A 27631-nucleotide genomic window follows, 5' to 3' on the forward strand; every position below is an offset into this window, starting at 1 on the left:
TGGTGTCACTCCATCTTCAGGATGCTTACTTCTCCTGAACAGGTTCTGGAACATCTCAGCATCACCTGCCACTCCCTCCACAAGCTGTGCTTCTCCATCAATTTCAAGAAGCCCTACATGACACCTTCTCAAGAGCTTCAATTTATCGTAGCATTCCTGGACTCTTCTTCGGGGAAAGCTTTGCCACCTGAAGTAAGGGCTCAACCTATGGTAAACAAGTTTCAGAATGCCCAACATTTTCTGTCCTTCGATTTTCCAAGGTGGCTCAGTCTCATGGCATCCTGCCATACGCCTGTCTGAGGTGATCCCTCAGATCCTAGTGGTCTCAGTTTTCCGGAAAGATGACAAACCTTCTTCAGGTCCCAAACGGGTGGACTTGCAAGGAGAATGTGTTGGAAGGGGAACATTTCTGCCAGCCGTGGTCACAGACGCCTCAACACGGGCTGGGGAGCTCACATGGACAATCTGACAATCAGCAGACATTGGTCTCTGTCGGAGTCCAAACTATATACAAACCTGCAGGAGCTGAGGGCAATCAGACTACCACTGTCCTGTGTATAAGGGAAAAATGTCCTGACAACGACGGACAACACAGTGGCCATGCATTACCTCAACAAGAGATGAGGTGTAGGGTCACTACCACAGTGCGGGGAGGCAATGCAGCTGTGGTTTTGGGCACTACAAGAAGCTGTCTCTCTATCGGCTGTTCACCGAAGAAGAGAGTAGGACGGCGGACATTCTGAGCAGGTAGAGCACAGTCTCCCACAAGTGAGAGTTGGCTCAGGAAGTCCTTCTAGAGATCTTCGCCCTATGGTAAACCACTCAAGTGGATCTGTTTACGTCCAGTGTCAACAGGAAATGCAACCTCTTCTGCTCCATGGAATTTCCTCAGAGAAGAGCTCTGGTGGACGTGTTCGTAGTGGACTGGGAGTTTCCTCTTCGGTAAGCGTTCTCACCAGTTCCCGCCATCCCTCATGTCCGCAGGAGGTTAAGGAAATTAGCGAAATCCATGAACCTCAATGCTCCGCACTGGGCCAGGAGAACATGATGCCCAGATTTTCTGGACATGTCCATCTTCCCTCCAATTCGTCTTCCCCAGAGAGCAGACCTGATAATCCAAGAAGGAGGTTGCCCTCTCCACACAGAAATCAGAACTCTGAGCCTTCACGTCTAGTTTCTGAGAGGTTGAGATACAGAGATTGGGACCTCCCGGGGGACTTAATGATAGAGAGCGTTGAGATTTTACATTAACAGGTTGGCTATAGTCTGACAGGATGAACCAGCTCTTTGTGGTCTATTCCAAACTGACCTTATTTTATGTATCACTGAAGGCTACACTTTGGCTGGCAAGGATGTCCCTGATGGTTTGAGGGGGCATTCCACTAGAGTAGTGGCTACTTCTTCAGCTCTTCACAGGGGGTGCCGATGCAGGACCTTTGCGGTGCTGCAACCTGATCTTCGATGCCCACCCTTACTAGTCTTGATTCTGTGTTGGGTCAGGAGGCTACATTTGGGAAAGCTGTTCTCCACAGCATAAATTAATAGTACATTCTTTATTCCCAACTCCATCTACCAACTGCTATGGGATTCTATCAAAGATGCAAAATCTGTGCGAGGACACAATCCATTAGAAGAACAAATTACTTACCCCTGATAATGTTCTTTCTGATGGATGTTCCTCCCACGGATTCCTCATTGTGCACCCAGCTTAGCCCTCTGTTTTTAAAGGAATTTACATTGTTTACATCTTTCTCTCGTTCATCATCTGGGTTTCTTTACCCTTCGAGACGACTCTGCATAAAGAGGGGAAAACAAAAACTGAGGCAACAAGCGCAATGCGTGCTACTTATTGATCGGGGTTGAAAGCCAGCAATCTAAATGTTCGAGGGAGAAAAGACTGAAGATTATTTTTCTGAAATAATCTTTGGTCTTTTCTCTCCTGAACATTTACAACTTGGGCCCCACCCACGCCCCATCAGACCCTCACCACACCCCCACACCCCTACTTACCTTGTGTCACTGCAACGCCTGTTCCCTTTTACTCCTGTGATTGGAAACCGGCGCTGCAGGGTCCTTTTTTTTTTTTTTTTTTTGGGATGGCTGCGGGGGACACCCCCGCTCACAATATTGTGAGCATGGGTGCGGTGGACATCCCCCAGCACCGAATGCATGATTTGGTCGAAACTTTCGGCTGCTCGGAATTTTCAAATGGCCGAAATTCAGCCAAATCCCGCATTCAGGCTTTTAAGCGTGCTCATTTTGGACAATTCCATACTTTTACCAGCGTCGACGGCCGAGAGCGGGATGGAAGCAGCTGAGGAACCTTGAGTCGATGTCGCACAGCGTCCTCAGTTGTTGAAAGGTTTGGAAGCTGCAAGTAGGATATCCGATATATCAAAGATGAGGAATCCATGGGAGGAACATCCATCAGAAAGAACATTACCAGGGGTAAGTAATTTGTTCTTCGCTCCTAAATCTCTGCGCAATCCATCTGGTAGTAATAGTGCATACTGGGCATTCTTCACCCTGAGTGCCTTCTTAACTTCTTCAAAGGATTTTCTCTTTTTCTGCGTTTCGTTGACAAAATCGGGATAAAAGGATAGTTTATTCCTGTTGTTTGTAATATTTCCTTTTGAGCGTGCTGCTTCCAATACATTCACCTTATCCTGATATCTCAGAAAGCAAATCGTGGATATGCTCTTGGCAATTGCTTTTATGAGTACTGTGACGAATCACGGGAATGCGTCACTTCTCCCTAAGCGGGAACCCTTTTCCTGTGAGGCTAGGGAGGTAAACCCCTGTTGCAAAACCCTGCATAGGGGTAGCGGCAAGCGGGACCTCACTGGGAGAGACTCCCCTTTGGGGACAAGGGCTCCTGTTCTTCGGAAGAACTACCTAGGAGCCGTACCAATGGTACACTTTTATAACCATTCAGTAGAAGAACATACTAAGATGTGTTATTGTAATCAGTAAATACAAGTTATCCCTTTAAGAGAAAGACCACCTCATACTGAGACAAAGGGAAACCTAGTTGGAGGAACACAGAATCAACAAACAGAAAGAAAGCATTGCAACTTTGCTATGGGGGAAGGCCCACAGTAGCACAATAAAGGAACCCGATGGAGACTGGAAAAAGGGAGAGGCCATAAGATTCAAGGTTGCTCGAAGGCATTTGCTGAGGACATGCAGCATCCTACTCCAGAGCACAATCCGGGAAGGAGACTGATGCAAAGCGTCAGCCACAGAAGGGACAGAGAAAGACTAACACAGATGTGAGGCATCTTTACTAGAAGAAGGAAATAAGTGGTAGTATGACCGAGAAGCAGAGGTGGACTCATAGGTCCGTAAACAACGGCGAGACCAACATGGATCCGACATGAGAAGATGCTGGCAAAGCAGTGGCTGCAAGCATGGAAACTACAGGAGGTCAACTTGACACAGGTACAGGATCATCCCAACCAAGCGAAAACCCCGGTGACGCTATCCCAGTACACCACAGGAAACTGGGAAAGCGGGAGACCTAGGATGGGGACTGAGTTATTACTGGAACGGTCCTACTCGTCCTGTCATAAATTGTTGAGATTGAATGAAGATAGAGAATCATTTCTTGAAAGCTCCTACTCGTTCCAGTGTTAAGATACTGACATCAAGTCAAAACAAAAAACCCTGAGACGTTGTATCATAGGAAACTTTGTGTGAGGGGGGAAAACTACAGAGTCACTTGACATCCAGCTTACGCATTAAACCCAAAACTGAGTTAGACTGTGATATAAAGGTTGAAACCCCAAAAGGTCAAGAGAGAGGTGTTGGATAACATTGCCCTGTGAGGAGAATAAAAGAGAAGAAGAAGAAGTTCCTAAATACTAGAAGTGTAAACAAATGCAAGAGTGGATTATAAGCTTGAAGAGTGCTATATCAGAACTGTGTGACTTATCAAGAGTAGTGTCCCAGAACTATTTCAGGATAACCTATTGAGTTTATTTTGACAGCATATTAACCTACTGGAGAAGGTAGTCATTCTCCTTATTTCTTATAGCAGTAGAAGCATCAGAGTAGGTTAGTTTGGACAGTGGACTGATTCTGACTTGGACTTTAACTGATGACGGAGGAGCACCTTAGATAGGTTTGTTAGGTAGGGAAACCTTATCGTATAGGGAAAGTTCGCGATTACCCTTTTGGTTGAATAAAACTATCAGTGAAATGGCTAACCAGAGTGCGTGTCCTCCTTCTGACTCGCCATAGTACCCAATGTGCTCTGTCTATCTTCACTTCCAGTAGGTTTACTGCCTCGTCAAATAGTGTGGGCATGAGCTTCTCATGGAAGCGTTGCATGCAACCCTTCTCCGTTCCTTCAGGCAGGCCGAGCATTCCCTGCATATTCCGTCTTGACCTATCCTCCTGAGTTTTGCAGATTGTGCTTTTGCGATTTGTCATAGCGAGGCCAGCACCTTCCTGCTTTCTTGCCCACTATCGTCAAGATTGGAGAGTCTCTGCTCCAACTCTCTTCTCCTTTCTCCGATCTTGTTCATGTCTTGTCTCATCTGAGCTATTGCTGTGGACAAGGAGTCAATTTTGTCAGTAATTTGCCGGTTTCCTTCAAATATCAGCATTTTCAGATCTGCATTCGGGGTGCCGTCTCCTCCTGTGCCTGTAGATCCAACACCTCTCCTTCCGCCATCTTGTCCTGCTTTTGCATTGATCTATTAGACCTGAGTTTGCCAGATCTTGTGTTTCTCTACTTCTATCTCGACACGCCTTTCTGTCTCTTTTTGTCATTAGTCATTTAGCATGTAAAGGGGTACTCATACACCATATACTATGTTGCTGTGACCTTACAGTTGTTGTCTCCGTTTTCTCTTCTCCCCCCACACATCACTTCATTACTGTTAGGGTTTCCTCCCTATCTGATTTGTTATGCGTTCATGTGGAGGCCACCTTGTTGCCTGTATATTTTAACCAACTGTACCCAGTTCTATAGCGGGGCCTCGGTGTAATCACAGCATTTCCACGCAGTGGGCGGCCATGTCACCTGTGCCGTCTTCTAATATATGTCAATCTTACCATCTCCGTGTATTGTGTCTGTTTATGCCCTTCCCGTTCAGCTGGTGGCTTAAGCCAGTGCTTCCCCACGTCCTGCAGCCTGATTCCTGTCACATGTTTGCCTGTGTACCACACGTATCTCAGGTTCTCTTCTGCCAGCTCCTTTGGGACCTCTGAACTTTCCTTGTTGCGCACTTGTCCTCGCCTCGATCTGTGCTCGATAGCCGCAATGGCCGGTTGCCGCATCCTGCCCCGATCGATCCAGCAGTCGCCGGTCGCACTTTCACGGCTCCCTCTGGCACTAGCCTCTCCTTTTCCACTTCTGCCATTTCTTTACTTCGGCCGCTGTATTTTCTGCACCCTCATTACTGCACGATGCACAGACTTCTGCTCAGGTTGCAAGCCGCAGCTCAAGTCCCCTTGTCTCTTGCCACTTTGTCTCCTCTTCACGCTCCTCATTCCTTGGTTTTCCTTTCAGCAATCCAATTTTACCGCGGCGTACACGACTCCACATGTAAACAGACCCACATTTCCTATTTCGCAAGGCAGGAGTGATTCTCAGTTCATGGGGCATAGTGGCGGACATCCACATAAACCTGACTTATACTGTGGCCATCTTGGCTCCTCCCAAGCTTGTTGCAGTTTATTAGGGAAAATGTTGCTTTTAATTGGCAAGAGTCGTCTTTAGTTTTTTTGGTATTAAGCTTACTCCAAAGTTTTCAGATCCTTTTCTGGTTAACACCCTATCCCTGTTTGCTTGACCCCTCCCAGGATTTTGGCAGTTGGGAAAGCAAGAGTTCTCCTGGATGGACCAAATTATTAGCTTAAAACTTTCCTATATTCTAGTACATATTTTGGAGTCTCCCAATTTGGGTTCCCGAACACTCCTTGCACATGTTACAAAAGAAGGTATTTGCCTTCACATGGGATCAGAAACTCCCTCTTCTCCTTCAATACACTACCCTGTGGGGGAAGGAGGTCCTGGCATTGAGTGTTACCTGCTGGCTGTACAGGTTGCCCACATTACGCATTGGATTCATTTGCGAGATAGAGCAAATCGGGTGGCAGTGGAACAGCATGCTTCTAGAATCACCTTAGTATTACTTATTTTCGTAAACAAGCATGGTAGAACTAAGGGAGGACCACTGCTGACCCCCACCCTGACCTTCCTGTATTATTGTGATAGGGCAAGGCTGCTTTGTGGAATCGTACCAGGCTTGGTCCACATTCGCTGATCATTAATAACTGGGTGTCCTTAGGGTGGGGACAACTTTGATGCTTGGGTTTAAGGGGCCATAAAGTACTGTCAAATTTGTATATGCTGTTCCCCTTTGACATTTGAAGAGGTTAAACATGCATTTGGAATTGGCACATTAGAGAGCTTCCACTATACAGAGCTGGACCACTTGATTACATGTGCAGCTTGCTGGGTCAAGGCCATCCCTCTAAAGCTTAGCATTATAGAGAGTATCAGCAAGGGCTGACATTCCAAGCTATATCACCTTCTGGAGACAGGTAACCCAGAGGAAAAGCTGTCTTGCTTGATTAGTTGGCTCAGATGAGCGTTGAGATCAGACTCCTAGGCTCTCATTTGTAGGAGAGCACAAAGATCATATAGGTACACTACCATAAATGACATTGCATATAAAATGTGTTTCCGGTGGTACCTTTCCCTGCTTAGACTACATACATTTGTAAACATGGCAAGTGATAATTGACCATTCATGAGTAAGAAATGGTGTGTTGCGTGCATGTAGAGCATCAGGGGGTCAAGTGAATTGTTATGCCAGACTTGTAGCTTGCAACGTGAATGTTTTCAGCCTGCACTCCAGTATAAGGGAAATGTGCATTGCGACTTCCCTTAGATCCTCTGGTGCTACTTTATAGGAATTCTGCAGAAGAAGGTATATATCCGATGTTCGGGCACCTTGCGTCACTCCTCACACATCTGGTTAATGCAGCAATGTTTTCTGGCACAGTTGCGCAAGAGCCCAGAAGGCCATATGATTTGGTGAAACAAGGTGTGGCAGGCCTAGGCAGTTGAAATATTGGTAGCTGTACTCTTTGAATCACTTTCTAGGTTCCTCAAGGTTTTTAGATTATTAATCGAGCAAACACTGCATATATAAAACATCATTATTTGGATCCTGCTAAGGTGTGCTTGAATTCTCAATTACTTTGCCGACTACGATGCATTGTACATGTCTGTGCCATTGCCTTGGATTTTTTTTATTTACTGACTTATCTTCTTTCCGTAAAGGACTGTATCCGTCCATATTGTTATTGTTGAAATAAAAATAAAGTTGTTAAAAATAACCGAATGGAGATTTCACTGCAAATATCTGATTTGTCATAAAAGGCTGACTGCCCCAAAAACATGAAAACTACTGTTAGGACAGTTTTTCTGAAGTCCAGTTAAGGGCCTAGCAAAACCATTCTACTGAGGCAGTACAAGACTCCACTCTTAGTATAAGCTGTACCACCTGAGTTCGGGGTAGCGTAAACAGAGCAGCCAGGCTTATTTTAGGAGGGAGAGAGGGCAGTAGATACAGTACAAGTGAAAATGGTAATAATAATGATCCAAAGAAACACTGAAACACTATGCATTGTAAAAATAAAGGGTTTATTTAAATACAGGTAGGCCCAGATAAATCTAGGGTTTAAGTAAGCACTAACACATTATAAGAAATCACAATATAAAACACAACATTATACTTGAAAGTACACAGACCCAAGTGTAAACCTTATTTGGAACACCTAACAGTAGTTCTAGGGAAGTCAAAACCTTGTTATACACATTTAGTATAGGTCAAGCCTATTCTTTGGGAGTAAAAAACCAATGGTTACTTTTAGATTACTTTTGGTAATACCAGGACAATAAGCCCATCCAGTTGTACAGTGACTCTTGGAACAAATCACATAAACAGTCAACTGGACAATATACTTTTGGTGAATAGTGAAACACTTATTCTAGGTGCAGTAAAAACCTAGAACTACTTTTGCCATAACACACAGTTATAGCAGGTGAGTAAAACCTAAGGATGTAATATACAATTACAGATGCTTTGGAAATCAGGGAACCCCATATTGAGGTAAGCAATAACTCTGGTAACTTGTTTTGGATGGCACACAGCTAACACAAGGTAAGTAAAACCCACATACTTTAACTTCACAATGAAGGGGAAAGTAAAACCCAATGTCACACTTTACTGGATAATTATTCTAGGTAGGCAACAACCTAATGTAGACTTATTAAGGACATGCTAGCAGCAAGTCAGGGGAAGCGAGCCCCAGTTGGGGGACACTCGTACAGTTATCCTAGCAGGACTAACCTGGTGATACCAACAGTTGGAGGACACTCATACAATTACCCTACGGGAATAATCTGGTAAAACCAACACATTACTTTTGTAAAGAGGCACAACCTAATCACAGGAGAGTAAAATACCGTTACATCTACTTTCTTTTAGACTGGTAAAACCGTGGCTAAGGAAGAAAAGATGTTAACCATACTCTTAAGAATAGCGCATCACACATTCAAGATCAGTAAGAACTTGTGTAACTGTTCACTCTGAGAATTACAGTTACCCACCAACTCTTTACAAGTAAGTAAAACACTTGTTTTCTTTTCTAGGCAGAAGTCCCAATCCCTTCAAAGTCTTTCCCTTAGAGCATGATTGTTCTCAGTGGCAGAAGGGGGGTCACTAGGACTAGTGACCAACAGGCAGTGTTAGAATAAGTTCTTTAGTAGCAAAAGTCAGAGCTTCCTTAGGAAAACTGGCAAACAAGTGAGTACTTTGCTTCTAGGGTTAGAAGAGGGTCCAGGGGCTTTATCGAAGACACCCAAGCTGGATTCTAGCAGTGTGACTGGGTGTACTGGACGAGGGACCTCCCAATCGCAGAAAACACCTCAGGACTACACAGAAATCCAAACAGGCTTAAGGTAAGTATATTGATATTTTATTTCTATCACGCCCGTACACAAGTGTTTCAGAGCGCGACAAGACAAGGGAGGGGAACAGGGGAGAACAAAACAGTGATCTTACTAGGCCCAGTGACATTGAGAACGCGCAAGTGCATAGGAGAGGGGGGAGGGGAAAAGTGCATGGAAGGGGGAGAGGTGGTCCTGTTCCAGAGGGAGGCCCCAGCCGAAGACAGAGATCTATCCCCAGCTCGCTTCTTAAAAAAACAACTGACCCTGAGTGAGTTTGAGGTAGAGGAGCGAAGAGCTCGAGAGGGGGGGTATTTGCGGAGGGATAGCTGAAGGTATTTTGGACCCAGGCCCCAGAAAGCCTTGTGGACAATGCAGAGGGTTTTGAATTTAATCCTTGCATCTACTGGGAGCCAGTGAAGAGCATTCAGAGCTGGAGAGATACGATCCCAGGGCTTGAGGCCAAGGACAAGTCTCGCAGTCCTGTTCTGGATTTGTTGCAGAGGGCGGAGAGTAGAGGCAGGTAGATTTAGAAAGGGGCTGTTACAATAGTCCAAGCTAGAGAGAACCAGAGCTTGAGATACCATGAGCTTCTGGGGGAAGGAGAGGAAAGGCAGAGTACCTCTGAGGAGGTGCAGTCGGAAATTTGACTTTTTAGAGACCTCAGAGATGTGGGCGGAGAAGGAAAGGGTGGAGTCAAAGATGACCCCGAGGTTCTTAGCCTCACAGGTGGGGGTAGGAGGAGGGCCAAGGGAGGCCGGCCAGAGAGTGAGGGGAAAGGATGGTGAAGGTGTGCCGATGAGGAGGATCTCCGTCTTGCTGGCATTCAGACAAAGATCATTGGCGGCACACCAAAAATAGCCAAGCCAACACAGTACCTCAGCAATGAAGAAGAGATTGCAGCAGGGGAACTTCAGGGACTGCAACCAAATACCCGGTCAGTGGATTCCTTGTCCTGGAGACTGAACACAAGACCTCAGAAGGAACTTTGCAGCAGGGATCGATGAAGAAGGCTCTAGGCAAGATTTCTCACGGCTGAATGCGGTTCTGCGGGTTTCGCGCCTTTTCAAGGAGCACAGAAGAAGACAGAAAATCGCGGTTGAATTCTCGTCGTTTAAAAGGTCCAGCACTCTTGTGAGGGGACTTTTTGGACTCGATTCGTGTCTCTGGAGATACACCAGGATGCCCACGAAGTTTCAGCGAGATTTGGAATTCGGAAGACCGTGCCACGCACAGCGGCTGGAGGTCCCAGGGTATTGGGGTATTGCAAGAATGCAAGGTCGCAGCAACCCGTGGGATGGCTCAAAATGCAGGTCTTCTTGAGTTTAGTGGGTCTCACCAGGCTCTGGGTTTGGGTCGTCGTTTTCGGAGACCCCAGGTCAATCGGAAGGAAGGGCTGCAGCAGGCTCCGGTTACACAGCAGGCTCTCCGGTCGCTGGAAATCATTCCCACCGCTTTTCCTTCGTCATCCTCTTCGGTTTTCTGTTCCAGTGAACGACATCACTTTAGCTTCCATGTTTCCAGTATTTATCAGGAACTGCAACACAACCTCTGCATTCTCTCCACGCATTTTACAAGAAAGGGGTGTCTGGCTGTCCAATCAGGACAGCCAACCCCCCACTGGGATTTGGCCCAGTTGAAGGAAGGCCTAAGACAAAGGAGGGACTCCTCCCCCACTTCCTGTGCTTATAGACTGACTGGAGCCTGGGTGGGGTGTCCAGGGGACTCCCGCCAAAGGCAAAACTCAAACAAAGGAATTTCCCGCCCTGGATGTCAGGGGAAGGAACAAGAAACGACAAGAAACACTAAAATGGCAGAAAAAGAAGACGGGGGCCATTTTGGTAAAATGCGCACCCTTAGGTGCCTTTAATGCAGCTGTGATTACAGCCTGCGGTAAAGGTGCACCAAATTAGTAAAAGGTATCACTGCCACCAGCCATTAAAGGTAAGTTTGTCACTGTAACATAATCGTTACAGTTTTAATGTGAAAGGGGATACATTGTATCTCCCCAGCACTCCACATAAGGTGGGATGTGCTGGTTTCACAGAATAAAATGTAAAAGGGATCCAAAGATACTTTCTACCCTTGGGAACTGTAGTTCACTCAAGGTTAGCACAAGAAAGTTAAGTGGGGAGCCCCTAGGGCAACCCAGCAACAACAGGCACTTATTGCCAATAAGTTGTTAGACATGATAACTTTAAAAAGACACTATGGAGAGTGTTAAAAATGACACCCATAAAAAGAGTTAAAGATTAGGTGAGTGTGAAAAAAGGTTCCCACTCACTTAGGTATTAAAGAAAAATATCCCACTAGAAAAGTAAAAGGTTCTGGAGTTGAACCAGGAAAGGAAGATTTACCAGCTCTGTGGAAATCTTACCTAACAACTACCATCAGGATTAATCAGGGAAACATCTTAAATAATCGAATTTATGAACAGCCAATCAATGTGCCTAAGATAACGGGAATGAAAAAAAACGTGATGCACGAAAAAAACATTTGAATTACTGGGAATTCCTCTGGGGAGCGTTGTGAGAAACCAACGGGTGTCTCACTTACTAGTCCCCAGGGATCTCTCTCTCAGGTGCCCAGGGCACAGCAATCGCCTTTGGATCCATAGCCTGGGGGTGGACCAGTGTGGGAGGATTACCTGGGTGCGGGATCTTCAGGGGGTGGGGTTGATGCAACCGATGGGGAGACACGGTATCCCCCCCTTTCTTGTGCCCATACCACATCCTATTTTATAGGATTCTCTGCCCCCCCCTTCTACACAAACACTGGGCGGAGTAAGAGGAGGACTGAGAGTAAAAAGGCTAACACTTGCATATCTCATTGGACATGTCCCGTTAATAAGGTCAGGCAAAGTCAGGCATTTTACCTTGATCACATACATCTGATGCCCATTAGCTCCCCCTCCCCATGGATTAAAGGCGGAACATTGAGACACTCTGAGCAAGGGGAGACATGATAAGGAGCAGATCTTCGGGGTGAAGGCAAACCCACTGGAGCAGGACGACTGATCGAGGGACCAGAGGGAGGGGTAGAGAAACCCTGAAGATCCCTGCAGGAGGTTGTTTCCTCCGATAAAACGTGAGGGATATTCAGAGAGAGCCAAATCCCAGCCAAGAAGAAGCCTGCGTTGTGTTTCAATTATGCCAGCGACCCTCCCGGGTGAACGCAAAGTTGGGGAGGCGAGACCAAGCCTTTGGTATCAACCTTGACTTGTGAATCAAAGCCGCAGAGAAAAGAAAGGAATGCACACAACCGGTGAGTTAGCGAAAAACATGAAAGGCCATTTTGTGTCAAGGAAAGATTGAAGCCGCAACAGTGTATCTTACAATTGAAGGTTGCGTGCATGCTGATGAGACACAAAAGAAAGCAAACCAGTAATGAACTTTAAAGAGTCTGATAACTGTGAAGCCGTGATACAGAGCAGCGGAGTGGTACAGTGAAAGGAAATAGCCCACTCGAAAGTCTAGGCGAAATGTTTGCTGTCTTGATAAAAAGCAAAGAAGTGAATGAACTCTGAAATGCGCAATGGTCCAGAGTAATCCGGTCGAAAGGGGAAGTTAACAGGTGATTGCTCTAAGAGAAAGATTTCTTTTAACTTTTCTGTTTGTGTTGTGGAACTACCAAGACCAAGAGATACTGGGGCAAATACCATAAGGTAGAAATAAAGTGAAAGTTGAAGTGGTCCTGCTGAGGTCTATGGAAAAAGCCTTGCACACTCGAAAGTCTTTGACATCTGTGAACGGTCGGAGCCCGACCGAGGGAGACATGGAATGTGAATAAAGCTTGGGGAAAGGAATGTAACGCTCACCTGATTCCCGCAGAGGCGCCGGTCTTGACTGGGTGAATGCCGTATCTTCAAAGGTGATGTGTAACACACGGTTGGCTCTTTGGGCTGGACCTCTGTGCACTGTATGTCTGACTCGAAGAGTAATATGTCTGCAGATAGAAAATATGGGATTAATGAACTGGGGTTATTGGGTGCCTCTCTCCTCTTCCCTTTCTCTTTTCCTGTAGAACCCCAAAGGTTAACACCCTCACCTTAGGTAAGTGAACGCCGAGCTCTCCATCTGCCTCGGGGCAGGGTGCCGTTACCAGTTTCTTCACTGGATAAGGGTGCAGGCCTCTTGACCTCAGAGGACTGCTGTCCGTCGTTAACTGCACGAACGGTAAGTTCTGGGCACTTCAAATGTCTTAAAAGTCTTTTGTAATGATATCTCTTGTTTTGCAGGGTTCCGGCGATGGCGGATGGCGGGCTGATGAGAGTTGAGGATCGAACCCGCGTGAGGAATAGAAGCGCCTGGAAGCACGTAAGTAAGCGCTTGTAGCCTGCTTCACGATGCGCACTAACTGTCCCTTTTATCTTGCAGGTACCAGTTCGGAGCTTTAGAGAAGCTGAAGGGTGCTGGAATACCCACTGGATTCGGCGTGGGAAGGAGTAATGGCACGTGAGTAATAAAGTTGCCCAATGTCTTTAAACGCACCTTCTTTTGTCTTTCAGATGCGGGATGCAGCGCTGAAGGCCTCCGGAGCGTGCGAAGAGCTGGTAAGCTTTTGTCTTTCAGATGCCGGAATGCAGTGCGAAGACCTCCGGAGCATGCGAAGAGTAGGTAAGCCTTTGTCTTTCAGATGGCGGAATGCAGCGCGAGCCGTTGGTGACAGCCGATGGACCAGGTAAGAGATGCGCTGCCACTGAAGACCGTAGTGCTAACCTGTTCTTTCTTTGTCTTTACAGGTGCTGCTGAAGACTGAATTCCAGGATGGTAAGCCTTTGTTCCCTTAGGCCCAGGATCAGAAGCAGAAGACACGATGAGCGTTCTGCTGCAGAGAATGCAGAATAACGCAAAGCAAGATTCATCCATCGGGTGTGGTTTAAATAGCCTCCTGTAGTGCTTAGGTGTCTCCTTCCACAGCCACGCCTAGGTAAGAAAAGAGTTCCTGCTTTCCAGAAGAGTTCCAGTGTTCTGAACCTAGGGAGTGGCTCCTGCCCCACCCAACAGGAAAAGTAGTCCCAAACAGAAGAGGATCAGGGGTTCAACTGGCAGGTAAGTAAGCAGCATGGTCTGCTGCAGGTAAGTCCACTTCCAGCGCTGGGACTGGGCATCTTTATGAGCCTGGTGCCACTGGCGCCAGGACAGGGTCCAAAAGGTCCCAATTGGGACTGGCTGGCACTCGGAACCGGGGTTATGGGTCTGCTTCCAAGGGAGTCGGGCAAGTCCTGATCTTTTGGAAGCAGAGATCATGACAGCACCCCCCCTCAAGGCCCCTCCCAAACCGGGCTTCTCCGGGGGTTTGGGCTTGTTAGGAAATGTTTGATGAAATCTTTTGATTAGACGAGGCGCGTGGACATATTCTGCAGGTTCCCAGGATCTTTCTTGGGGACCGTAGCCTTTCCAGTCAATCAGGTAAAATAGTTTAGATTTGGAGATCTTGGAATCCAGGATGCTTTTGACTTCAAACTCGAGTTCTCCATCAACTAGAATAGGTTTTGGAGATGTAGTTAGTCGGGTTTGAGGTTGCACAGGTTTTAATAGAGAGACGTGGAAGACCGGATGTATCTTCATGTGAGGGGGCAAGTCCAACTTGACCGCTACTGGATTTACTATGGTAGTGATGGAATAGGGACCAAGGTATCTTGGGTTGAATGTGCGTGGTCCTTTTAGAGGTAGATATTTGGTGGATAACCAGACTTGATCTCCTACTTGATATTGGGGGGCTTCCTTCCGATGTTGGTCTGCTCCTTTCTTGTATTGTTCTTTAGCCCTTTGAAGGTGAGAAACGGCTTCCTTAAAGGCTTGGGTGATTGTAGAATGCAGGTGGTCTACTGCTGGTGTTCCAAAATCTTGGAGTGGATCCAACTCCGAGGTTCGAGGGTGACTACTGTATAAAAGAAAAAACGGGGTCTTCCCAGTTCCCGAGTGGACAGAGTTATTGTAGGCATATTCGGCTATCCAAAGGATATCTTTCCAAGATTTTTCAGTTTGTTGTAGCATGCAGCGCAAATACTGTTCCAGAGTTTGATTGGTCCTCTCGGTTTGTCCGTCGGTTTGAGGGTGGTAGCTGGTCGAAAGTCTCACATCAATTTGAGCCGACCGACAGTAACTTCGGCAAAAATGAGAAATAAATTGACTACCTCGATCCGAAATTAGAACTGAAGGAAAACCGTGCAGTCGGACGATGTTTTCGAGAAATTCTCGGGCCAGAGTTGCTGCTGTTGGTAAGCCTTTGAGTGGAATGAAATGCGCCATCTTGGAGAATAGGTCCACGATTACTAGGATCGTATTGTATCCGGAGCATGGAGGTAGATCGGTGATGAAGTCCATAGAAAGCGTATGCCAAGGGCGAGGCGGGATGTCAATAGGGCGTAAGAGGCCGGCTGGTTTTTCCTTTTGACTCTTGTTTTGGGCGCATACTCCACAGGACATTATAAAGTCTCTGATATCTTTTTTCCAAGACGGCCACCAGAAGTAGCGCTTGATCTTTTCTGAGGTCTTGGTCATACCGGGATGTCCTTCCATTAAAGAATCGTGATAACAAGGGATTACCTTTTTCTGTAATTCTGTGCTGGGCAGGTATAACCGTTCTTGGAAATATAATAGGTTGTCCTTCACCGTAAAGTCCTTTCCCTGCAGATGCCAATTCTGTATGTCTGCTGGCGTTACCAGTAGCCTGGCTTTATCCTTAACTTCCTCTATGGATTGTGTGGCGATTACACCTAGAATTCTTTGTTCGGGAATGATAGGTACAGGTTTAGGATTGATCAAATGTTCTTCCACTCCCATCCGAGAAAGGGCATCAGCTTTACCGTTTTTTGTACCAGGTCGATAGGTAATTATGAAGTCAAACTCGGCAAAGAATAGTGCCCAACGGAGTTGCCTAGAGGATTGAGCTTTTGCGGTTTTCAAATATTGCAGGTTTCGGTGATCTGTAATCACAGTAACGGTGTGTCGGGCCCCCAGAAGATAATGCCGCCAAGCCTTAAAGGCGGACTTGATAGCTAGAAGTTCCTTATCAGTAATAGTGTAATTGATTTCGGGAGGCGAGAATTTGCGGGACCAAAATGCCACGGGATGCAACTGATTGGTTACTGGGTCCTTTTGTGATAGAACTGCCCCCATGGCAAGGCTCGAAGCATCAGTTTCAACGATGTAGGGGAGTTCTGGGCGAGGATGTTTTAAGATCGGTGCAGAGATAAATCTAGTCTTCAAATTCTGGAAAGCTTGTTCCGCCTCGGTAGACCATTCAAAACGTTTGTTTTTCTTTAACAAGGCGGTGATGGGCTGGACTATTCGAGAGAATTCGGGGATAAACCTGCGGAAAAAGTTAGCGAAGCCTAACATGCTTTGAACACCTTTTACGGAGGATGGCGATGGCCATTTGAGAATTGCATCGACCTTCTTTGAATCCATACGCACTCCGCTAGGTGATAATATGAATCCCAAGAATTCAACTTCAGTTACGTTGAAAACACATTTTTCCAACTTAGCGAAAAGTTTGTGTTGACGCAATCTCTCGAGGACCATTTTCACGTGTTTCCGATGTTCAGTTTCCGATGAAGAATAAACGAGGATGTCGTCAATGTAAACAACAACACACATATCTATGAGCTCTCTGAGGACATCGTTCATAAAATATTGAAAGGCGGCCGGGGCATTGCAAAGTCCGAAGGGCATGACCTGATGACGCCCAACAAGGCTGAAACATGTCTGGGGATGCTTGTGGTCTCGTGCAAAAGGGATGTGACCTAGCAGTTCGGGCTGGACTACCCCTTTGGGGGTGGGACCAAGCCTGATTTGCATATGGTTTTTCCCCTTTTGTAATGGCTTGGCAGGCGAAGAACGATGGTCTGGAGGGTTGCCCAGAGCAATGCCAGAGGTCAAGATTTATTCTAAACCTTCCAGCCATCAACTCTTTTGTTTTGCTATTGTCACCCCGAGTGGGAAGGGTATGCCCAGACGTGGGTCCCTTGCCTGCTGGGCCTAGAGACCCAAGCTACTCCTCACTGATGACGCCCAACAAGGCTGAAACATGTCTGGGGATGCTTGTGGTCTCGTGCAAAAGGGATGTGACCTAGCAGTTCGGGCTGGACTAGCCATTTGGGGGTGGGACCAAGCCTGATTTGCATATGGTTTTTCCCCTTTTGTAATGGCTTGGCAGGCGAAGAACGATGGTCTGGAGGGTTGCCCAGAGCAATGCCAGAGGTCAAGATTTATTCTAAACCTTCCAGCCATCAACTCTTTTGTTTTGCTATTGTCACCCCGAGTGGGAAGGGTATGCCCAGACGTGGGTCCCTTGCCTGCTGGGCCTAGAGACCCAAGCTACTCCTCACTGATGACGCCCAACAAGGCTGAAACATGTCTGGGGATGCTTGTGGTCTCGTGCAAAAGGGATGTGACCTAGCAGTTCGGGCTGGACTACCCCTTTGGGGGTGGGACCAAGCCTGATTTGCATATGGTTTTTCCCCTTTTGTAATGGCTTGGCAGGCGAAGAACGATGGTCTGGAGGGTTGCCCAGAGCAATGCCAGAGGTCAAGATTTATTCTAAACCTTCCAGCCATCAACTCTTTTGTTTTGCTATTGTCACCCCGAGTGGGAAGGGTATGCCCAGACGTGGGTCCCTTGCCTGCTGGGCCTAGAGACCCAAGCTACTCCTCACTGATGACGCCCAACAAGGCTGAAACATGTCTGGGGATGCTTGTGATCTCGTGCAAAAGGGATGTGACCTAGCAGTTCGGGCTGGACTACCCCTTTGGGGGTGGGACCAAGCCTGATTTGCATATGGTTTTTCCCCTTTTGTAATGGCTTGGCAGGCGAAGAACGATGGTCTGGAGGGTTGCCCAGAGCAATGCCAGAGGTCAAGATTTATTCTAAACCTTCCAGCCATCAACTCTTTTGTTTTGCTATTGTCACCCCGAGTGGGAAGGGTATGCCCAGACGTGGGTCCCTTGCCTGCTGGGCCTAGAGACCCAAGCTACTCCTCACTGATGACGCCCAACAAGGCTGAAACATGTCTGGGGATGCTTGTGGTCTCGTGCAAAAGGGATGTGACCTAGCAGTTCGGGCTGGACTACCCCTTTGGGGGTGGGACCAAGCCTGATATGCATATGGTTTTTCCCCTTTTGTAATGGCTTGGCAGGCGAAGAACGATGGTCTGGAGGGTTGCCCAGAGCAATGCCAGAGGTCAAGATTTATTCTAAACCTTCCAGCCATCAACTCTTTTGTTTTGCTGATATTCAAATAGCCCATACTTGGTGCGGAAGGCCGTCTTCCATTCATCGCCCTCTTTTACTCGTACCAAGTGGTAGGCTCCTCTAAGATCCAGCTTTGTATATATGCATGCTTTTCTGACTTGGTCCAGGAGTTCAGGGATCAAAGGTAACGGATATCTATTCTTAACGGTGATCTGGTTCAGGGCGTGATAATCTATACAAGTTCTAAGGTCCCCTTCTTTTTTTGGAACGAAGAACAAAGCTGAGGAAGCAGGGGACTTGGAAGGACGAATAAACCCATTCGCTAGGTATTGATCCAGGTATTGTCGGAGGTGAAGATTCTCAGGCTCGGTGAGGGCATAAATTCTACTACAAGGAGGAGTAGATCCAGGTATCAGGTCTATCTGGCAGTCATAAGACCTATGAGGAGGTAGAGAGTTAGCCTGATCCTTCCGGAAAACATCTTGGAATTCTAGGTATTCAGGAGGTAACTGGGGAGAACCAAGGAATTCCTAGAATAATCTGGAACTGAGGGGCCTTGATCACATCGAACACGATCTTCTCATGGTGTCCATCTTGACTTACTAGCGTCACTTCTTGGGTGGTATGCGTTACTGGTCCGGAGGCTATCTCCGTACCATCCACCGTAGTAATGACGTCCTTTACAGCCTTTGGACAAAAAGTCAGATTCATCCTCAAAACCATTTCATGATCCACATAATTGCCGATGGCACCGCTGTCGACGTAAGCTTCAATCGCATGTAATCGATCCGGATGTTCAGGGCTAATGAGGACCATAGGTATCACGAAATGCGAGGTCATGGAACTGGTTTTAACGCTCGGCAAGAGGACCTCTATTCTTGTCGGGCGAGGTCGTTTCCCTGCTCAGAGTTTGTGACCCTGGTAACTGCAGCTCCTACTGCCTTCTTGGCTGGTTTCACCGGACAGTCTCGAAGAAAGTGCCCCGAGTTTCCGCAATAGAGGCATAATTGCAGCTGTTTTCTCCTTTCCCGCTCCTTTTGTGTTAGTGGTCCTTTCAGGCCCCCTATTTGCATGGGTTCCCCGGAGTCTACTCCTTTGGTAGGAGTTGGTGGTTTGGAAAATACTCGAGCATCAAACTTGGAACGACCGGCCTTCCTGTTCTGCAGTCTGTGGTCAATTTGAACGACTAAGTCAATATAGTCCGAACAGTCTTGTGGGGGATTCACTACTTGGGCTAACACATCTTTGAGCTCTCCACGTAGACCTCTATAAAACAGCGTAATCCTTTTGTCCTCAGGCCATCGAGTTTCCACTATCAGTCTGTTGAAAGACGCAATATAAGCCAAAAGGTCTTGATTACCCTGTCGCAATGAAAGGAGCTCATTGTCCAAGGCCTGCCCCTGTGAATGTCTTGCAAACAGTTTTTCCATACTGAGCTGAAAAGCTTGAAAATCATGGAGAACCGGATCATCTTGATTAACTAGAGGGATCGACCAGTCTGCCGCATTGCCACTAAGGTACGAAAGCACGAAAGCTACCTTAGCTTGATCAGTTGGAAAGGCTGCTGGCCGGCATAAGAAGTGCAACCGGCACTGATTAATAAATACTGCAAACCTCTTTGGGTCACCAGAAAATCATTCGGGCGGAGCCAGAGGTACATTCCCAGGTAGGTTGATCTGCACTGGGTTCGTAGAGGATGTTGAAGGAAGATTTGCCCCTGATGCGGGTAACGGAGTTTGTCCGGCTTGTGACTGTAGCAATTGTCTAGCGAGATCGTCTGTTCGCTCCTTGGAAATAATCAGTTCCCTTCTTAGAGCATTAGTTTCCTGACGGGCTGCATGCACTTCTGCTCTTAGTTCCCCAAGTAACTGGGCTAGCTGGTCGGTATCCGAGGTTTCCATAGCGCCTGGGTGGGAGTTTTGCAATAGGCTTTGCGTTCTATAACGCTCACCTGATTCCCGCAGAGGCGCCGGTCTTGACTGGGTGAATGCCGTATCTTCAAAGGTGATGTGTAACACACGGTTGGCTCTTTGGGCTGGACCTCTGTGCACTGTATGTCTGACTCGAAGAGTAATATGTCTGCAGATAGAAAATATGGGATTAATGAACTGGGGTTATTGGGTGCCTCTCTCCTCTTCCCTTTCTCTTCTCCTGTAGAACCCCAAAGGTTAACACCCTCACCTTAGGTAAGTGAACGCCGAGCTCTCCATCTGCCTCGGGGCAGGGTGCCGTAACCAGTTTCTTCACTGGATAAGGGTGCAGGCCTCTTGACCTCAGAGGACTGCTGTCTGTCGTTAACTGCACGAACGGTAAGTTCTGGGCACTTCAAATGTCTTAAAAGTCTTTTGTAATGATATCTCTTGTTTTGCAGGGTTCCGGCGATGGCGGATGGCAGGCTGATGAGAGTTGAGGATCGAACCCGCGTGAGGAATAGAAGCGCCTGGAAACACGTAAGTAAGCGCTTGTAGCCTGCTTCACGATGCGCACTAACTGTCCCTTTTATCTTGCAGGTACAAGTTCGGAGCTTTAGAGAAGCTGAAGGGTGCTGGAATACCCACTGGATTCGGCGTGGGAAGGAGTAATGGCACGTGAGTAATAAAGTTGCCCAATGTCTTTAAACGCACCTTCTTTTGTCTTTCAGATGCGGGATGCAGCGCCGAAGGCCTCCGGAGCGTGCGAAGAGCTGGTAAGCTTTTGTCTTTCAGATGACGGAATGCAGTGCGAAGACCTCCGGAGCATGCGAAGAGTAGGTAAGCCTTTGTCTTTCAGATGCCGGAATGCAGCGCGAGGCGTTGGTGACAGCCGATGGACCAGGTAAGAGATGCGCTGCCACTGAAGACCGTAGTGCTAACCTGTTCTTTCTTTGTCTTTACAGGTGCTGCTGAAGACTGAATTCCAGGATGGTAAGCCTTTGTTCCCTTAGGCCCAGGATCAGAAGCAGAAGACACGATGAGCGTTCTGCTGCAGAGAATGCAGAATAACGCAAAGCAAGATTCATCCATCGGGTGTGGTTTAAATAGCCTCCTGTAGTGCTTAGGTGTCTCCTTCCACAGCCACGCCTAGGTAAGAAAAGAGTTCCTGCTTTCCAGAAGAGTTCCAGTGTTCTGAACCTAGGGAGTGGCTCCTGCCCCACCCAACAGGAAAAGTAGTCCCAAACAGAAGAGGATCAGGGGTTCAACTGGCAGGTAAGTAAGCAGCATGGTCTGCTGCAGGTGAGTCCACCCAAGCATTATGAGCCCGGCGCTTCCAGCGCTGGGACTGGGCATCTTTATGAGCCTGGTGCCACTGGCGCCAGGACAGGGTCCAAAAGGTCCCAATTGGGACTGGCTGGCACTCGGAAACGGGGTTATGGGTCTGCTTCCAAGGGAGTCGGGCAAGTCCTGATCTTTTGGAAGCAGAGATCATGACAAGGAACCCCTAATGAATGTGAATAAAGCTTGGGGAAGGGAACCCCTGCAAGTTCTGTGATTGCGAGGTCCGAGCCTGACTGAGGGAGACCTGCGTGACATTGAATCAGGTACTTTTTGTTGAAAGGTCGGAGCCCGGCAAAGGGAGACCTATGTGAACTTTTGGTGAACTGAAGTAACTTTAATCTGGAAGACCAAGCGGGCCTCGACCCACGTTTGGAACTGCCTTTTTTTTGATAAGCTGAGCCAGAGGGTGTCATCCTGTCTACGGGGGCTGCTTTACTCCATACTGTCCAACCTGGGAGGAGAGCTGACTCAGCCACCTTGATCCTTTATATAACACTGATTTTCCTTTACATACACATTCTCCTTTACCCATTCTTTGTAAAGGAGATAGGGCAGGCATTAAGATTTTTTTTTCATATAGGCCATTTTGATTTGACATAGACTGACTAGGACTGTTTTCTTTATTATTTGATGGTAGAGACTACTCCCATCATAGCTATAGCGCAAAGTAGGAGTTTTCCCAACCCCCAAGAATGTAATAAAGATTTTGAAACTTGTAGTTCTTCTGTCACTGTCATACTTGTGATACCATGCATCCCTTACAGCTTTCTTCTCCATTGTTATTTAGCCGGCTGCACCATTGCTATGCAGACCAGTCTTGGTTCTATTCAAAAAGGGTCATTCCTGACTAAGCTGCTAGGACACATCCCTTCTGCACAGGACCGCAAGCAACCCAAGACATGTTTCAGCTTCATCAGTGAGGTGCTACTTGGGATCAGATTCTGAGTAACATCCTGCAGTCCCTGCTAAATTAATTGGATTCCTATTGTAAAAGCAAGTACAAGGAGATGAATATGACTACATTTAAAAACATGACCAAAACTGTGCAGGTCACAAAAGAAGACGACATTCTTAGTCATAGGTGACCAAATAGAGTGGGTAGAAATGTTATTTTACAAGGTTATTACTTTTTTAAAGATATAGATTTACATGTGTGTTATTTAGGAAGCAAATCAGACTATTGCTATGATGAGAATAACCATTTACCTTTGATAAGATTTATTTCAAATGAACATTAAGGGGGCCGGCCCCAATTTAGTACAAGTAGCAAAAACCTTATCACAGACTATGCTGCTTGATTATACCTTTTTTGGGCCTTGCCAAGTTACATTTTATGAAAAGAAATTCTAAATGCACTGTCTAAGTTTGGAAAATGTTATTTCTTTTTTACTAAAAGGTGGACCGCCAGAAGTACGATGATAAGACGTCCCAAGTTGCCAGTCAGATGGCTTGTGCCGCAGTAAAAGCAGAGTGTGAACTGAAGCAAACCGCATTACTTAAAGAGGCAAGTTCTTGAAAACTATACTTTTTTCTATTGCTGTTATGTTGGGTAACTTGCGTAAATTGAATATTATTTTGTTTCATTTAAACCGATCTATGCCAAAAAGGCCTCATCGGTACTGTAATTTGCTCTTGATATCTACATCAGCAGGTTTCTAAGCTAAATGCATGTTCTGTTTGGACATATTTGGACCTGGACGATGCTAGGGCCCACTTCCCATGCCCAGACAACCTCACACAGCTTAACATCCCTTGATTCAATTACATACTGAGAGTAGGATTGTTCGCTAGCAGCCTTTTGAAACTAACTGTAATCTTTTGTTCACTGCTGCCCTAGTGCAACTTCACTGTAATGTTTTAGTTGATACAGGCCCAATAATTGATCATATAGTTACATCTTCCTTAGCTCCATACTCTTAACTCCCACCATATTTCCCCCCCCGTACCACCAAATCACCATGCCCCTGCTTTTTCTACTTTTGCTCCTAACTCTACTCCCTCTTTCTCACAGTCTCCAGCTATCCCCATGCCCACTCCCCGTTTTCACTCTCTAGCCTTGCACTCCATTCTTAATCTAAACAGCACCTTGACTGCTCCTCTCCACTGTACACTGCCCACGTTTATCCAATTTACAACCCCTCCTTCCCTCTACTATTCCCCAATTGCGCTCCTTGCCCATGCCCCCCCTCCGACCCACAGGCACCTTAACCTTCGGCCTCTGCAGTGCTCAATCCCTTTGTAATAAATCTTTATTTATTACCGACCACTTCAACTCTCATCTGTTCAAATCTCTGAAATCTGGTTCTCTACCTCTGTCCCCTCCCTCCTCCCTTGACAAGGCCACTCCGACTACCCTTCACACAAACATTGAAACCATTTCCTTACTAATGCACTGTTTGTCCAAATCTTATTATACTGACCGTTGCATCTTTTGTGTGTTCTCAACACCACAGATTTTCACTGTCATTCCAGTTTATGCTTTCCCCAGAAATACACTCCCTGTCCGCCCTTTTCTCTGCTGAATATGCCTCCTACATCTCCTAAATTTCTAAAATATGGCAACTTGTCCAGCCTCATATATCTCCAACCCCCTCCGTCTTTCTGTCCACCTCCTGTCACCGCCACACCTTCCTCTCACACCTCCACCCAACTAATATTTATCCTGCATTCTGCTAATCCCTCTTGTAGTCCCATTGATCCATTTGCACCATTAACTTTCAAAGAGCTTGATACTATCCGCGCCTCCTACCTTTTTTTCCTCTTCAATGTTTCCCTATACAGTGGCATCTTCCACGCCTGTCAAAAATAGCCAATGTCATCTCCATGATTAAGAAACCCAGGGCCGACTCCAACATCTCCTCTTTTTACAGATGGGTCTTTTTCCTCCTCACCAATCCAAAATCCTCAGCTGTATTGTCGACTATTTTGCGGCCCACTCAGTTTGGGATCCCCTAATCAGGCTTCCACAGCGAACACTCCACTGAAACTGTTCTCACCCACGCATCTCTTACGACTCATCTCGTCTCCTTTTTTCCATCCTCACACAACTCCACCTCTATATGTAGCCTTTGATAAATTGGACCATCCTTCTCCTTAAGACTCTCTCCTCCTTTGGCTTTCACAAACATTGCTCTTCAGTGGATGGTCTTATTTCTCTCTGATACCCCCGTTCTCCATTTCCTGAAACTCTAACTCTTCTTCACCCACACCTCTACCCCTGGCAGTCTTCCAAGCATCAGTCCTCTACCCACAACTTTTTGTTATCACTACGCCTCCTTCCTTGGACTCATCTCATCTCTTGACACTCAATATCGCCTCTGCAGATGATAAAAACATCTTATCTTTTCCTTTCTTCGCTCCTACCATCTCTGAATGCATTAACATTTGCCTTACATCAACCTATCACTGGATGTCTTCATACTTCCTAATTCTTAATTCCTCCAAGACGGAAGTTCTATTTTCGCCTACTTCTTTTGCTAACTCCACTGTCCCATCCCACCCCAACCTCCTCCCTCCCATCAACCAAGGTTCCTAATGTTGGGGTCCTCTTTGACTGTGACCAAAGACTTCAGTCATTCATCACAGTCCCTCCTGCCAAGAATAGATTAATATACATGAGGAAAACCTGCAAAATCATTTTTTCACCCAAAATCCTGATCGCTACCCTTGTGCGCAACAAACTGGCTACATTCACATTCTGCAGAAGCCAAGGCGGAAACAACTATTCTGTTGGTAACAGCATTTCTATTTGGAACTTTTGTTGCTTCATGGAACTTTGCTTGTATGACACTTTTGGGATTTTCTTTACCTTGGAACTTTGAAGGAGGCTGCAAGCGAACAGCCAAGAGACAATATTTCCATGATCCTGAATGCTCCGGACTGGGCCAGGAGAATATGGTACCCAGACCTTCTGGACATGTCCATCTGCCCTCCAATTTGATTCTTCTCCATAGAGCAGACCTGCTAACCCAAGAAGGAGGTTGCCGCCTTCACCCAGAAATCAGAAGAAGTCTGAACCTTCACGTCTGGTTTCTGAGAGGTTGAAATACAGAGATTGGGACCTCCCGGAGGACTTAATGGAGGTGTTGCTATCGGACACAAGGCCAGCAGCAAAGACTCTATACCGCTGCCATTGGAGCAAGTTTTGCAGCTGGTGCAGAGCTAAGAATATAGACTCTGTTACTTATGACACATCATCAGTGCTATCTTTTTTGTTACGTTTGGCCCATCAAGGGCTACATGTTTCCACTGGGAAAGTAAAGTAATCTGGCAGCGCTATCCATTTGCAAGTGCTCACCTGACTACAGTTCTTATTTTAAACTTCCCATCGTCATCCAGTTCCTGAAGGGGCTGACAAATGTCTTTCCACCGGTTCCTTTTATAGTTCTGGTTTTGGACCTTCTTTTGGTGTTGAATTTCTTAATGGGAGCTCCATTTGAGCCTCTTCATTTGTGTCCACTTAGGATGTTGATTCTGACTGTCTTTCTGACAGCGATTGCTTCAGCTCGCAGAGTGAGCGAACCTCAGGCTAAACCCCTGTTTACTACCTTGTTTAAGGAGAAGGTTGTTTTGAGGGGTCGCCCTTCGCTTGGACCCAAAGAGAGCGTTGAGCTTTTACATTAACAGGTTGGCTAAAGTCGGACAGGAGGAACCAGCTCTTTGTGGTCTATACCAAACAGACCTTATCTGGATGGATCATTTTATGCATCACTGAATGCTACACTTTGGCTGGCAAGGATGTCCCTGATGGTTTAGTGGCTACTTCTTCAGCTCTTCACAGGGGGTGTCGATGCAGGACATTTGCAGTGATGCAACCAGGTCTTCTATGCACACCTTTACTAAGCATTACTGCCTAGATTCTGTCGGGTCAGGAGGCTAAATTTGGGAAAGCTTTTCTCCACAGCATAAATCAATAGTACATTCTTTATTCCCAACTCCATCTACAAACCGCTATGGGATTCTATCAAAGATGAGGAATCCGTGGTAGGACACAATCTATTAGAAGAACTAATTACTTAACCCTGGTAATGTTCTTTCTGATGGATGTTCCTCCCACAGATTCCTAATCCTCCACCCAGCCTAGCTCTCTGTTTTTTAAGGGGAATTTTCATTGTTTGCATCTTTCTCTCTTTCAGCGTCTGGGTTTCATTACCCTTCGCGACGGCTGTGCATAAGGAGGGGAAAACATGAACTGAGGCGACAAGCACGATGCATGCTACTTATACCAGCGTTGACGTGAGGGCCGAGAGCAGGATGGCAGCCGCTGAGGGACCTTGAGTCGATGACACACGCCGCCATCTCATATATCAAAGATGAGGAATCCATGGGAGGAACATTAATCAGAAATAACATTGCCAGGGTTAAGTAATGTATTCTTCTCTCCTACATCTGTGCGCAATCTAGCTAGTAGTAATGGTGTATACTGGACATTCTTTACCGCAAGAGCCTTCTTAACTTCTTCAAAGAAGTTTTTCTTTTTCTGCGTTTCGTTCCAAAATCAGGATAAAAGGATCGTTTATTCCCGTTGTATGCAATAGTTCCCTTTGAGCGTGCTACTTCCAATACATTCACCTTATCCTGAGATCTCAGAAAGCAAATCATGAATCGTGACAGTGCTCCAGGTAATTTGTTTTTATGGGTACTGTGATGAATCACAGGAATGTGTCACTTCTCCCTAAGGGGGAGCCCTTCCCTGTGAGGCTATGGAGGTGAGCCTGCGCTGCAATACCCTCCTTAGAGGTAGAGGCAAGTGGGACCTCACTGGGAGAGACACCCCCTTTGGGGACAATGACTCCTGTTCTTGGGAAGAACTCCCTAGGAGCCATACCAATGATACACTTTTATAATCATTCAGTAACAAGGAACATGAAGAACATACTAAGATGTGTTATTGTAATCAAGAAATACTAGTTATCCCTTTAAGAGAAAGACCAGCTCATACTGAGATGAAGGGAAACCTAGTTGCAGGAACATAGAATCAACAAACAGAAAGAAAGGACTACAACTTTGCACTGGGGAAGGCCCACGGCAGCACAATAAGAGAAAGAGGTGGAGACTGAAAAAAGGGAGAGAAAGCCCACGAGATTCAATCTTGCTCGAAGGCGTGTGCTGAGGACATGCAGCGTCCTATTCCAGAGCGGAACTGGGAAGGAGACTGACGCACTGCGTCAGCCACAGAAGGGACCTAGAGAAACTAACACAGATGCATCT

General features: G+C 46.6%; 1 protein-coding gene across 4 annotated transcripts in view; it reads left to right on the top strand.

Annotated features, from left to right (window-relative positions):
- Positions 1-27631, top strand: part of CLCC1 (chloride channel CLIC like 1) — a 1126062-nt gene that overhangs the window by 288080 nt on the left and 810351 nt on the right. For all 4 annotated transcript variants that reach the window (XM_069641849.1, XM_069641853.1, XM_069641850.1 and 1 more), the window contains one exon: positions 22818-22925. In XM_069641849.1, coding sequence (XP_069497950.1) covers positions 22818-22925 — 108 coding nt within the window. The remainder of the gene's footprint in view (positions 1-22817; positions 22926-27631) is intronic.

This window comes from Ambystoma mexicanum, chromosome 1q, assembly GCF_040938575.1.
Source record: "Ambystoma mexicanum isolate Mex_15411 chromosome 1q, UKY_AmexF1_1, whole genome shotgun sequence".
NCBI lineage: Eukaryota > Metazoa > Chordata > Amphibia > Caudata > Ambystomatidae > Ambystoma > Ambystoma mexicanum.